Raw genomic sequence first — 14,673 nt, 5'->3', positions numbered from 1 at the left:
GCGCCGCGCTCACCCCACACCCCCCAGCGCCGCGGCGAAGGGGTTAAAGCAAGCCCCTGTACAATAATAAGGGATACATGGACTTTCTCTACACAGTGCAACTTAATTTGGCCACTATATGAAGAACCACTACAAAACAAACGTACCCCAGTATGGCTCTCAAATATGGGAACCAGACATCCTCATTAGTGAGCCTTTTACCCAATTCAGGATGATTCATTTAGCTGAAGAGAGGACCCAGGTGGGATTTCCAAAAAAGAACAAAATGGCCCTCACACACCACTTGGGTGTCCTAGTTTCATTACTCACCATCCTGAGCTCTAGTGGCCGGCGGCCCTTGTTGTGGATAGAGGGACTATTCAGGGATGGTCTGAAGAGTGGGGGATCCTGACTACAAAAAACCCAGAGTATCTACTCGAGTTTAAAAGTTACTTACCTTAACGCATTATCTGGTAGAGATTCTATCTAGCTACAGATTCCTTACCTTTGAATTTCCCAGGCGTCAGGCTGGGTCCAGAAACTTTTCCTGAGCAATGCCCTTAGCGCATGACGTCGGGTGGCTCCATTCAGTTCCGCGTGATGTCGTCGACTTCGGTTATGACATCACAGTGCTTATATAGAATCCACCCAGGCGCACGGACATCAGTACTTTTTGTTTTTTCCATGCCAGAAGCGCAGAGCCACGAAATACCTGACGTAGTCGTGTGCAAAACTAGGGCACTGAAAAGGGTAACAACCCTAGCCTTACAATATCAGGCCACAAAGCGGGGAGGCATGGGTGGGGCTGTAAAGATCTGCAGCTAGATAGAGTCTCTACCAGATAATGCGTTACCAAAGGTAAGTAACTTGTTAATCTGACAGAGACTTATAGTTGCAGATTCCTTACCTTTGAATCAAATACCCGAGCTATACCATACAGGCGGTGGGTTCAGGACTTGCATCCTAAACTAAGAAGTCTTGCAGGACTGAACGGGCAAAATGTCCATCCCTGTGCACTTGAGCATCAAGGCAGTAATGTTGTGCGAATGTGTGCAAAGAAGCCCACGTCGCTGCTTGACAGATGTCTTGGACTGGGACACCCCGAACCAAGGCCATAGTCAGTGTCTTTCCCCTGGTGGAATGGGCTCTTAATCCCTCAGGGTGCTGCTTCTTTGTCAAGTCATAAAAGATTTTGATGCAGACGACCCAGCGAGAAATGGTCCTTTTCTAAACTGCCCTTCCCTTCTTTGCTCCCACATACCCCACAAAGAGTTGATCATCCACCCGGAACTCTTTTGTGCGTTCAAGGTAGAATGACCACGTTCTTTGTCGGTGGAGACACTCCTCTTCCTTAGAGGGATGCAGGGAGCAAAGGTGGTGGGCAAAGTGATGAACTGACTCAGATGGAATGGGATCACAACCTTTGGCAAAAAAGATGCCCTGGTGTGAACCTTGTCTGGAAAGGACATAAGATAAGGAGGGGAACAAGTTCATGCCTGCAACTCACTCAACCTTCGGGAAGATTTAATTGCCAATAAGAAGGCTATCTTGATGGACAACAGCGGGTGAGGACAATTGTGCAAAGGCTCAAAGGGAGCACACAACAGATAGGTAAGGACCAAATTAAGGTACCACTGTGGCATAACAAAGGGCGTGGGTGGAAATAAGTTAGCCAGCCCTTTTAGAAATCAATTTACAATAGGAGACTTGAAGAGAGAGGGCTGGTCTGGCAGCCGCAAAAAAGCATACAGAGCAGAAAGGTAACCCTTGAGAGTTCCCAAGGCAGAGCCCTGCAGGGCAAGGGTTAGAATGAATAAAAGGACAGTAGAAAGAGAAGCAGAAAGAGGGTCAATTAATGAACGCATGAAATAGAATTCCTAAAGCGCGACAATCACCCGGGGGTATCTAGGCACTGAATGGACCTTTCTCTGCAGTATAATGCAAATTTCTGCCAGCAGCAGGCGTATACTGTCTTAGTGGAGGGCCAGTGGCCACCAGAATAACGTTACAGACTTCGGGAGGAAGGTCAAAAGCTATCAACTGCCGCCACTCAATCTCCCGCAAGGATTGAAACCTGTGTTCCTCGAAGAGAGAAAATGCCTGCCAAAAAGCGGCAGAGGGGTAGCTCTTCCCAGGTCAGCGCTTAACTGGCACGGAAAGAAAAGAACTGACGTCCGTGTGCCGCCTATATTGGCACGATGACGTCATAACAGACGCTAACGACGCCGACATCACGCCGAGCCGAATGGAGCTACCCAACGTCGAGCGCAAGGGGTATTCTCAGCAAAAGTTTCCGGATCCAGCCTGATACCTGGGAAATTCAAAGGTAAGAAATCTGCAGCTAGAAGTCTCTATCAGATTATATTATTTATTAGATGGGTGGTGTAGGGGTGATTAAAAACAAGTATCGGACACTTAAGGCAAAAATGACGCAGGTTGTGTTCTACCTAGGTCGACAGGTTTCAGCCCATCAATGGCCCACAGATGGGTCCGGGGCTTTCCTCAGGGCTAGAATCCCAAACATCGGGAGGATGGAGACGTACGAGTAGGTGCTGATGGCAGGGAGAGCCCTTTGACAAATGTTTGACTACAAAGCACCCCTCATCAAGTCCTTATCTTCTTGACCCGCTTCAGAGCAGAATCTGCCTGGTCGCCAATCAGTGGAGTCCAGTTAAAGGGTATTTTTCAAAAGGGATAATTTGACATCGCCTAAAAAACGGTTGACCACATCCAGCTGTGGCAGTGAACGATAACACTGGTGCCAATGGCCTCAGTGGTGTCCAAGCCACAAGGAATTGTGAACATGTCCGCATCACAAGCATCTCGTATTGCTTGAGTCAGAACAGGTCGGAGATAATCTGGCACACCTAGGAGAACTTGAGCTTCTGAATCCTAAAGATTATGGTAATAGTGTATTAGGAGAAGCAGGCCTTCATAGATCTCCAGTTGTTTGGACTCCTTCTAGGGGGGGTGTAGTCAGAAAGGTTTTCAGGTTAGTCCAGTTTCTTATATGTGCTGTGACAAAACGGCAGGGTGGGTAGGGAGATGAAGTCTTGCGATCTGGTGACTGACCGGGGTGACAGAGCACAGTTTGGCCCAAGACCCCAAAAGGGTATCTGTAAGGCCCTTATTGAATGGCAAGAAGGCCTCAGTAGATGCGGCTGGAGCCTTTCCGTAAAGACACTGATTTTGACCTCTAACGTGGGAAAGCTCAAGGTAAGAAGCAGTCTTCTCAGTGGCAGGACCAGGGGATGAGAGCAGTCCCTATTCAGGGGAAGTATCATGGCCACTGACCTTTTGAAGGTTAACATATCAATTTTCCTCGAGGTATGGTTGTCATATTTTATCACCCACATCATAATCACTGTCTGAATCCATGCCAAATGAGGAATGTAGCAGATGGGTTCTTCCTTGTTAAAGTAGCAAGTCAAGTGGGGCCTCAATGGAAATTGAGCCCCATCATGGTCGAGGCTGTAGAGGTGCTGACTTGGTGTCAGAGAACACAAGGGACACCTTCTATGGCGTTGGAGGAGTTAGCACCAGTGTCGCGGCTCTAGGAACTGGCATGGAGATTGGTGACAGAGGCGTATTCGGGACAGAAATCTGAGGAGGCCCAGTGGTGTATTCAGAGGGTCCAATGGGCATCAAAGCCAAACCTGCAGGCAGTAAATCAGATGGAGAGCCTCGTGGCACAATGGGGCCTGCAGGCATTCCAGAGGAAAATGTTAAGGATCTAAAGAGCCAGAGGCTAACCACGCGAAACTCTTCAATCTGTCTCAGTGTTGCAGTCAGCCTTGGTGTTGCAGTCAATCCCAACAAATAGGGTTGTGCCTGGACAAGTTGCGGGATAATTTCGGGCATCGACTGACTTTGGGAGCGAGATCAAGAGGCCTGGTGACACCCTTGCGCCTTCTCAGGAGCATGTGAGTGGAGGGAAGGGGCAGAGTGCCACTTGGATTTAGTCTGTTTTTTCTTCAACTTATCCGAAAACTTGGAGCTTGAAAACCAGAGCTAAATTTCAGCAGGTGGTTTCCGGTGCCCAGCACCGGTATTTAATGGTCTATACCGGCACTTGTGACAGAAATATTAAAAAAAGGTGGTGCTGTGTGGCTAATTTTGAGATGACCACAACAACAGCCAATTTTTAATTCAATATATATGTTAAAAATGACTATTATCTGTCGCCCAAGTCATTGTTATAGCTTTGGGGACCTGAAATATTCTGAACCGTCATGCTTGTAGGAGTGTGATGCTTAGTAGTTGTGTTGTTAATATCATTGGCAGCATGGCAGGGGCAACATGTGGTGCAAGCTGTAGTGGCCTCCAAATGAGAGCCCTGGCACTTTTTTGTTTTTGCAAGTTAAGCACTGATGACAGTCGACTGACATCAGAAATGACTTTTGAGGCTTTTGGATCGGGACAGACACTTCAACTTAGACCGGTCTAGTCAGCAAGTATTCTAGTGCTTGGTGACAAGTTCACCTCGCGGTGTCATATGGCCTTTGGATTCATCGGCACGCAGTCACTGCACGCCTTAGGGTCGTGGCTCGAACCTAGGCACCATAGGCAAATCTGATGATGAAATGTCAGAGACAACTGTTTGTAACAACCCTTAAGGGTACAAAAGCTGTTTTGTGAGTTGACATTTCCCTTTCACAAGAAACAAGGTATAGCTCTGGATCTGTGTCTTGTGGCGCACGAAGAAAGGAACTGATGTCAGCATGCAAGAGTGGCACCTATGTAAGCCCCACACATAATTTCCTGAGCAGAAGGGTATCAGTGGAAAGCTGCACTGCGCCACCTGCCCACGCGCAGAGGTATTGATCAAAAGGTTCTTGATCCAGTCTGACACCTGGGGAAAATTCAAAAGGTGAGGAATCTGCAGTTAGAAGTCTCTAAAAGAAGAGGTAGACATTACATCTGAGGGGCTGCAAATCACTTAGACGAGCTGTTCTTTTTGTTGCACTTGAGCATAGCTGTGTTTCTATTCAGAACATGGCATTTCCTTGAGGTTGGCTGACTGGATTCACTAAGGATTTCAATGTTCTCTGGCACCCAATAGAGATGTCTAAACTTTAGGATTACATGAACCATAATTTTAAATTCAATATCTAGATGTCTGGATGTACTCAAAACAAAAAAGGGCCTCGTTTTTTTCCCAATCTCCTGCAAGTAGTTGACCATCACCCAAATATTATTAGACAGAGTTTAAATTTGCATGATTGGCATGAGGTTTCTAATAGGCTCTCAACTTCAAAGATATCTTTTAAATTAACAGTGATTTGTGCATCATCTACAACAAAGAATGATGTTTGTTGCTGATGGGTGTTTCAGCACTGAGCAGTCGTTTGACTGCTTATGAATAAAGTGTGTTTTTGTTAATCGTTTTATATCTGTAGAACTGTTGTAGATGTTTTAATACTGTGGAGCTAGACTTGATATCAGAGGGAGGGTTTGAAAAACAAACATGAGCCAACACACACTGTTTTTTTGTATCTGTCTCTAGACAGCTTTAATGATCAATAAATAATTTGATTAGGCGAAGCATGTGCATATTAAACAAATATATTCTGCACATAATTTCTATGTCTTTGCATGGGATCCATTAGTGAACCACAAGTGCAGGTACCAGTTCTTATATAAAAGTTCAATTAATAAAGCCATACAGATGTTACATGTGTCTGTGTGCCAATCTGTGTAACAGATCCTTGTGTCAGTCTGCAATATTTATGCACACATCAGTATAGGGTACATGTTAATAGCCATCTAGGATATGTTCTCATGCAAATCTACAGTACATATCTGTTTGACGCTCTGTGGTACATGTGTACATATCAACGGGTATTGCAGCAATTAATTTATTCACCTAACCATGAATATATCACTTGGTTCTATCCACATTAGGTGTTCTGTTCATAATCAAAGGAGTACTCTAAATATTTAAGGGTACAATTTGAAGATTTTAAACCTCTATATTTCAAGGACATACATCATGTTGTCATGGTTTGTAAATTTAAAGTTTAAAAACTGACTGACTAAATAATTAAATCAGTGACTGGGGTTTCTGCAGGAAGTAATACAAATATGGAAGTACCTGAGATCCGCAGGCGGAGCTCCACATCGTCTTTTGTTCCTGATCCATCCTCCTCATTTGCAATCTCATCGCCGCAGGCTTCAGGTGCATCAAAGAACTGATCACCACTTTCCTCCAGGCCACCTTCTGCAGGTGTCCTCTCTGTGCAATGTGCTTGTCTCCCACCTGTTTTGAAATTTCCAATTTGTTGTTTCGCTTCCGGATCCAGCAGTGAGGGCCTTAGGCAAGGGTTAGACTCTGGACTTTTATTGATGGAAACCTGCTGGGGAGATCCATGGTGGAAGAGGTTGGTTCCAGAATGTCTTTGTGCAAATGGTACATCCTGGTGAAATGCTCCCTCGGAGGTGCTCCGTGATGACAGACCCTGCTGCAAATCCATGTCTGTCTGCTTCTTGGAGAGTAACAACTGGTGAAGCAGCAGCTGCTTTAACAGGCCCACTGAAATGAGAGAAGATATAAATTGAGTAGCCATTCTAGTAATTGGTTATAAAGATCACACGTCCTCCTACATAAATGGAGCTATTCCATATTTATTCATTAGTTTTTTAGCTAACTTGAATTGATCTTGGCATTGTACTGTCCTACTGGAGAAACAGAAAACACCACTTACTCCTGAGAGTGCACATTCTAAAACACATCTGTGCCAAAATTAATACACTTATTGTACTATGTTCACCTACCCTACCAAGTCTGAGGCAAAAAAGAGATCAGAGTATGTCCTCTGATGACACAAAGATTGTCATCATACAAAGGGATAATGGGTACATATCTGAAATCAGGACACTGCATACAGAATCAAACAAGCAGCATTAATGCAGTTTACAGAAATATTTACAAAGGTTTCTCAGTATATGACTGTGTTAGAGGGAGGGCAGTAAAATGGAAACTTACTCAAAGGAGGATAGTGCACAAGTAGATAAAGCATGTGGGGTCCCGCAAGAGGGCCCTGTAGGAAGTTGGCTTTTTATGTAGTGGACCAATGTAAGGGCCCACCACGCAAAAAAGTCCAGACGACCCTTATCGGTTTACACAGGCTTAGTTTAATTATCCTAAGTGCTCTATGTGTGATGGTGGTGGAGCAGCTTAGACATATCAGAGGGGAACATTAAGCATTTGTTGTTGACACGGAGTAGAAAAGTGAGAGACACATACTCAAGAAGAAATCCTCGACTAATGTATATAAATAACACAGATTATTATAGGAATTTAAACAGCGAGTACTTCGGAATCAGGTAGTTACTTTTGAAGTTATCAATTTTACAAGAAAACAGTAAAAATGCTCAAATAACAGTTTTTGAGGTATGAGCCTTGAATGCGGTAATGTTATCCTATGGGAGAAAAAACATACACAGCAAACATATACTTGCAGTGTGTGATCAGGGGTGCCCTTTAGGACATAAGGTTCTTAGGGGCCGGCCAAGGTCTACAGAACCACCAGCAGTTTGGGTTTACCTGCCCTGGGGTGTCCAATTGCAGAGGTGCTGGTTTGGGATGGTAGATTCGAGCACTACACCGCTAAGGTCAATGGTACCTGAAACCAAGAGGCTGCATGGGGGACTTGGGGACAAGCTGGAGAAACACAAAGGGGGGCTCGATTTGTGAGGACCCCTAGGCCAAGGGGACGCAGTCAGGAGTCACAGCCCCAGGCTGTGGAACTTGAGTGAAGAGGGTCTTGGCTGGCTGGCCACTGGAGGTCGAGGCTCTTATGTTCGTCAGTCGGTTCTGCAGAGGAGGGGAAAACAAGACAACAAGGTCACTCTAATTGTGGATCTTGTCCTTCCTGAAGTCTCTCGTTGTGCAGGTAGGTTTTTCACAGCGCTGGTGTCCGAACAGGGCACAAACCAGCCTTGGCTGGTGCAGGTGCTCCGGTACTCAGGGTATTGGTGCAGGGGGGCTCCTGGAGGGTCAAGCATCTCAAAACGTGGCAGAGAGACTGAGCTGATCTAGAGCCACGAAGACTTTCTGAGGACGTGTTGCTCCCTCAATGGGCCCGATGGCCAACAACATGGTGTACCAGACAAGTGCGGTTGGTGCCTGAGGATACAGGGGGATTGTTCCTCTAAGGGAGACGCTAGATGGTTGGCGAAGTGTTGGGCAGTCCTCCAAGTATTAGGGAGGATGCACATCTTTTTGAAGAGTCTGGTCTTTGCAACTGTCAAGGTACCAGCAGCCGGGCAGCCAGGGTTTTGTGCCAGCTTCGTAATAGGTCCCCAGTTTTCGCTGTAACAGCTCTTCTTTGTTCTTCTTTTCCTGGGTAGACAGATCTGTCTCTCTGGTGTCAGAAACTCATTTTAGGGGCATTTAGGAGAGTTTATGATAGTAGCCAACAGGCTACCTACTACTAGGGTGACTACATCCCCTATCTGGCCACTTCCTGTGGGGAGTGGGCATAACCCTGACCCAGAAATCTCTATTTTTAACAAAACAAGATGGTGAAACCCTTCTCTGGCTGTCTAATTGAGGTAGCCCACCTTAGGGGTGTAACTAGCCTGTAAGTGAAACACGCCTCCTGAATATCTAATTTCCCACCTTCTCTGGTGCCAAATGGGCCTCAGGTCAGGGGTAGTGTTCCCCATGTCTAGGGGCAGCCATGGTCACCCATGAAAGGAGGCAGAGGCTTTGAAGCCTCTGGCGTTGAAATTCTAAATTCACTAGCCATCATGCTTGATCACCCTCTGCCGAGCAGGCATTGTTCCTGGCTTCTGAGGGACAGGCTCTCACCTACATAGGATCAGAAACTCATCTGTGGTGGCAGGCAGGAAGACACTAGTCAGCCAACACACTAAGTGACTAGCAGAGATACAGGGGCCACCTCGTTGGTGCCCTTTGGGTGCATGTCTTCATAAATCTGATACTGGCATCAGTATCTAATTTATGAAGACATCCGGTCAGGATTTTTTACGACAAGATACCAAACATCAGAATTTTAAGTGAAGCCATTATGTAGCTGGGTAACTCGTAATGACCAGTGCCCAGCACATACCTTTAAGATGGCTTCCTGATCAACTGCAATGTCTGGCAATGAAGCTTGACATCACAGGGGCAAATCTGCCAAGCAGATATGCCCTCACATGTAATATAATGCTCAGGGCTCCAAGGCCTGCTATGGGGAAGACTTACATATAGTACATGCAGTGTACTTGGGCATCGCACACAAGGAATGGGTAATGTCATGTTTTTGGAATGGCTTACACTATTTCACACCTCCAGCAATGGCATTCTGCATGCAGTTTATGTCGGTTCTTTTGGGTAGCATAAAACATGCTGCAGCCCTTAGGGACCCTCTTCAGTACCCATGCCCCAGGTATAAGGGGTACCATTTACCAGGGACTTACAAGAGTGCCAAAGTCCTTGAAAACTGGGATACAATTAAGTATTTATCTTGCTTTTAGGGAAAGAGCACTGGCACTGGGGCTTGGATAGCGGGGAACCAGTGCACTATTAATCAACAACATCAGTACCAGTGAGCAAAGAATGGGGGTGACCATGTCAAAAAGTGCCACTTTTCTATAGGCCCTACAAAGTGTATGGTGAGAAGAAAAGCAACAGTAGCAAGCAGCTTCTTGCAAGAGGAGTCTTGTAGGTGGGGACAGGGGGAATGTTTAAAGAAAACCTCCCCTCCTTGCTTTGGTTTTAATTAAGTGCCTGCATGAGGCACAGTATTAAATAGATTTTGGGGAATGTGATGGAATGGCAGATTTTGCATCTCACTGAGCAAGGTAATAGTGACAGAAATGAGAAACCCAGAGACCGGATGGTAAATGTAGCTTTTTCAGTACAAATCTAGTTTACCACAAAGGAGAGCTCAAGGGTCTGGAGAGCTCAAGGGCCTGGGCACCTGTAAAATCTATATAAAATACATTAAGTATTAAAGAAAATGCTAAACAATGTTCAAAACACAACTCACTCCTCTTCCTCAAGCTGGGTTTCGTATGTGTCCGCAGCTTGCTTTATCAAGTTATAGGTTGCTAGGTCAAACAACATTGATGGTCTTGAGGGGCATGAGTCTGGAGAGTCTAGGTTAAGCTCCTGCTACACTTCTTCCTGTGTACTATCACCATTGTTTAAGACCATTTCCTCATCATCTCCTTCTTCCAGGAAACATTCCTGCTCCTTGTTGTGTGGCTCCAGTGTCGAAGGTTGCTCGAGCTCTTCCTCCACAACCCATCATGGCTCCTGAGGTTCTGATAGGATTCAGAACGTCTTTAAGGACTCAAGGTCCATCTTATTTTACAAAATGGCAGCTATTTCTGCCTCGAGTCATTTTGTGTTCAACTTGACCTGTTGCTTCATGTCGAGGGTCATTGTCGACTTTCTCTTCCATGTTGAAGGTTTTTTGTCCTTTGATTATCTCTCCCTTGACTGCTCTTCAACATTGAATTGGTCTCAGAGGGTTTGTCTTCCGTGGTGTCCTTAGTCTTGGTCCTGTGAGGCTTTTTTGCTTTAACCGCCCTTCAATTGTTCAATGTTGCAGCGTCAGTGAGGGTGTGGGTGTGAAAAGAGGTGGTACGAAGGATTTGGAGTCCATCACAAGGCTCTGGGATTATGTTGTCATTATCAATGGATAGCCCGATGTCTCCGAGTGAGATGCGTTGTTGCTGTAATTGCATTTTCACGTAGTGAGAATCCATTGTTGTTTTTTTTTTTTAGCTTTCAAGGTTTTGGGCTGAAATTCGATGCACACCTTGCATTCCTCAGTGCTGCTTCTTTAAGCAGGAACAAGTTGCATAATTAGTGACGGTCCTGTGTGAACTTGTGGTGGCACAAGGGACAAAACTTATAAGGCGAATTCTCCATGTCCCCTGAATGTCCCTGAAACCTGGTTGAACATTGTCTGACTGTGTAGTTGGTTTTAGCTCGTTCCTCATTGGAAACACAGTCCAGACAATGTTTTCGCTCGACTCTGCCTTTTCCATTGTCACCTTCAACTTTCCATCGTTATCCGTAGCTCGGTCCTCGATGAACTGTTAATGCCATTTTCAGATAGTGTGTCTCGTTCTGCCTACAGACCCAACAGTGGCAAAAAATAATCTGAAGAAGGCAAACTTGCACAGGAACTTCTGAGGCACAAATCTGACGTCACAAGTGGGCGGACACAGCACCACATGGTAGTCGATGACGACATCCACAAAAAAAAGAAAACAAAAAAAGGACGACAGTTCCAGACCCAAACCACTACAAGGCTGAATAATGTATGGCATGTACATCCAGAATAAATTCACACTGGGAAACTTCAGATCCCGTTACAGTGTCTGCATTTATTAAAAGGCATAGTCAACAAAGAGGATGCAGGATTCTAAAAAGACCAACAAGACTCAAAGCTGCTGTCGCCGAGATTCAGTACCAAGGCTAAAATGTCAGGTTCATAGGTCAAATGTCTTGGATTCAGTGCAACTTAGGGAAGATCTTGAACTGCACCTCGTCCAGGAGAGTTCCAATGAAATGGACCCTCTGCGAAGGCATCTGCTGTTTGATCATGAACCCTAACAAAGTCAGTAGGTTCTGAGTCATTAGGATGTGGTCTATGATGGACAGTGAAGCCACCTTCAACAGCCAGTCATCGGGGTGGGGGATAACTGTAATCCCACATCTTCAAAGATGACCAATGACCGCTGATATTACTTTCGAGAACACCCTGGGAGAACTGGTGAGGCCAAGGGGAGCACAGCAAACGGAAAATGCTCCTGGCCTCCTTGAACCACAGGTATGGTCTGTGAGACTGCAGGTGTAATATATGAAAATGCATCTCCTGCATGTCCAAAAACATCACCAATGCGCTCCATTCCAGGGCAGACAGAATATGGGTCAGCATGAGCATTCTGAATTTGTCCTACCACAGGAAGGCATTCAGAGGACGAAAATCTAAGATGGGGCCACCAAGGTCCAAATTCCTCTTCAGCATGTGGAAATAGAGAGAGTACAACCATCCCCTAGTTCAGAGTCTGAAACCCGCTTGATTGTTCCTTTGAAAAGTAAAATTCATATCTTTTGCAGTAGAATGGACAGGTTTTTCTCTGAGATTCACTCTGATGTAGGATAAAGATTTGGTACAGCAGAGAGCAAGGGTAAGGCAATGCTGAACAATTTGAAATGCCCATTAGTCGGATGTGATACATTGCTAGCCTGGGAGAAACTGCTCAATTCCTAGCTCTCACATGGTGATTGTGCGCTACTAATGCAAAGTAGAAGCATTATGGTGACTGCTGCTGCGTGGAAGAGGACTCAGAGGACTGGTGTTTTTGGTGTTCTGCACTCTGATTGACAGATCCACATCCTCGGCCTCAAGAGGACTTGGGTTATTGGAGCAGAAGCTGAAGAGACTGACGTTGCCAATAAGCTAGCCCACTACAGTAGCCTCTGAATTTCCTAAAAGAGTGTGGAAATAATTTGGCAGCAGTCAAAAGACCTAGCAAGCGTGCCATGGCCCTATTATCTTTGAAACGTTCCAAGGCAGTGTAAGTATTCTCGCTGTAACGGAGTGAGCCATCATAATGCATATCCATGAGAGGAGCCTAGCCTATACTTCTTCAGAAAATCCTGGGGATCGCATCCACACATGGCAGCAGAGCACCATGCTGGTGCAGGCTGCCCTTCCCGGACAATCAGTAACATGAAGGATAGCACAAATCACGAATCTGGCAGCATCTTGATGATCCTGCAGGGTTTTGAGCCAGTGAGGTCCAAATGCCCTCCGGGACTGCTGAAAAGATCCCGCTCTCCATGTCCCAGAGGGCATTCATGTATCATCCTAATAAAAAAATATCAATGGCCAATCTCAATCCTAGGCTATCGAAGAGAACATTTGTTTTCCAAATGCTTCATTAGTCTTAGGCTCCCTATCAGGGGGGAGTTGTAGAGAATTAATTGGGGGTTCACCTTGCTGGTTGAAGCCTGGACAACCAGATGTATAGTGAGGAAATTAGGGACGCCAGTCTAACATCTGGTAAGATGGTGGGCAAGAACAGGGCTTGACAAGGCCCCCAATAAGGCTTAAGTGAGGGCTTAAATGGGAACAAGGTCTCAGATGTGGCCAGCTCAGGATATAAGATTTCAGTAAGCACATTTGTCTTAACCTCAATATAAGGTAGACATAGTTCCATCATTCACTCTCTTTCCAAATAGGTCCAAATAGCAAGTTCAAGACTGTACCAGGGGAAGTATCACGCCCACTGGCATGGAAGTCCATGTAAAAATGGTCATCATAATCAAGGGTATATCATTCCCATTCCCACTAAGAGGAAATGGGGTGTATTATGTGTTGTGGGTGTGTGACATCACCGTGTAATACACTTACCAACCCTTTTAGGACTAGTAGGTTTCATCTGTTAAACCCTCTAGCTCAACACTGGGTAGCTGTGTTTCTGAGCAGAATGGCTAACACAAAGGAAAGAATTTAAACAGCTCCAAAACAATCGAAGAAGCACTACACAAGACACTCAAGAAATCAATACCAATTAATACGTTTTTTTTATTTTTAGAAACCACAACATTTTTTTACAGAAGGGTTCTGGAGATATAGATTCTACAGGCACAGTAAATATGCACTTTTTACTCAACCACAAACAAGCAGTGGCAAATTCAACAAATTTGACATGTAGAAACATTTTGAGCAAAAACTTTGGCTTGTAGTATTATGGTCAGTTAGAGTTATTTTCGTAGACCAGCCCTGACAAGGAGCAAGCCAGAGGCACCAGCAAATCCTCAGAAGCAGTTAACTTGGTCGGGGAAGCAGTCTTCAGGCATTTCCAGGCACTTTTATCCTTTGCTCCAGGTTCATATGGAAATGGTCCTGATGCATGGTATACAGAATGCTTAAGGTGGTCAAGGATGCTGTGGATGTGATGCCGTCAAGAGGGTCTTCCTGTAGGCTACTCCTCGGTCACAGGGGGGGTAAGGTGGTTCTGGACACAGGTATGCCATCCCCCAAAAGTCCTCTCGGTCCTGGTAGAAGTCCATATTTTCTGATCTACCAAGTTGCACTCCAATGACTCTCCTGGGTCCAGCAAACTTAGGTGCAACTTTGAGCGTCAGATCAAAGTCTCTGGTGCTGCACAGCAGCGGTTGGTGGCAGTGTGACGACTCTGGGCTACCAACTTGCTTCATCAGGCTTCTTCAGGTGTTATGGAAAGTGCTGAGAACAGGTCATCAAACTTACCACTGGATCCTCTTGCTTCAGCTGAGCTCTGGAGATGACTTTTCCATGAGTAGGACGTAGCATACACAGTCCCTTCTCCTTTGCTAGACACCAGGTTCAGCAGTTGCAGTCAACATCAGTGAAGCCTCTCTTTGCCTGGTCCTTGGTGCAGCAGGGAAGTCCTCCTTCCGTCGTCCTTCCAGTCCAGTCCAGATTGGAGTGCTGGGTGACATAGGTGCCATGCAGGAATTTATTGTTTCCTTTCCTGGGAGTTGTTCGCACATCTTCCCAGGCGGGAAGAAATCTGTCTGGAGGACAGACCAGAGTACAACTGTAAATTGGCCCTGGAAACCTTAGGCAATTTAAGTGGCAACTTCTAAAGTTGCACTTTGCCTACCAGTGACAAATTCAGTTTAACCATGAAATCAGATACAATGCACTGATTCTTTTGATACCTTACAGTACC

The 14,673-nt window shown here is 45.5% G+C and overlaps 1 protein-coding gene across 2 annotated transcripts in view; it reads right to left on the bottom strand.

The window, feature by feature from the left end:
- Window positions 1-14,673, bottom strand: part of ARHGEF12 (Rho guanine nucleotide exchange factor 12) — a 715,358-nt gene that overhangs the window by 90,934 nt on the left and 609,751 nt on the right. For both annotated transcript variants that reach the window (XM_085645963.1, XM_085645964.1), the window contains one exon: window positions 6,074-6,511. In XM_085645963.1, coding sequence (XP_085502089.1) covers window positions 6,074-6,511 — 438 coding nt within the window. The remainder of the gene's footprint in view (window positions 1-6,073; window positions 6,512-14,673) is intronic.

This window comes from Triturus cristatus, chromosome 3_1, assembly GCF_964204655.1.
Source record: "Triturus cristatus chromosome 3_1, aTriCri1.1, whole genome shotgun sequence".
Lineage (NCBI taxonomy): Eukaryota > Metazoa > Chordata > Amphibia > Caudata > Salamandridae > Triturus > Triturus cristatus.
This window is presented reverse-complemented; position numbering and strand designations above follow the sequence as displayed.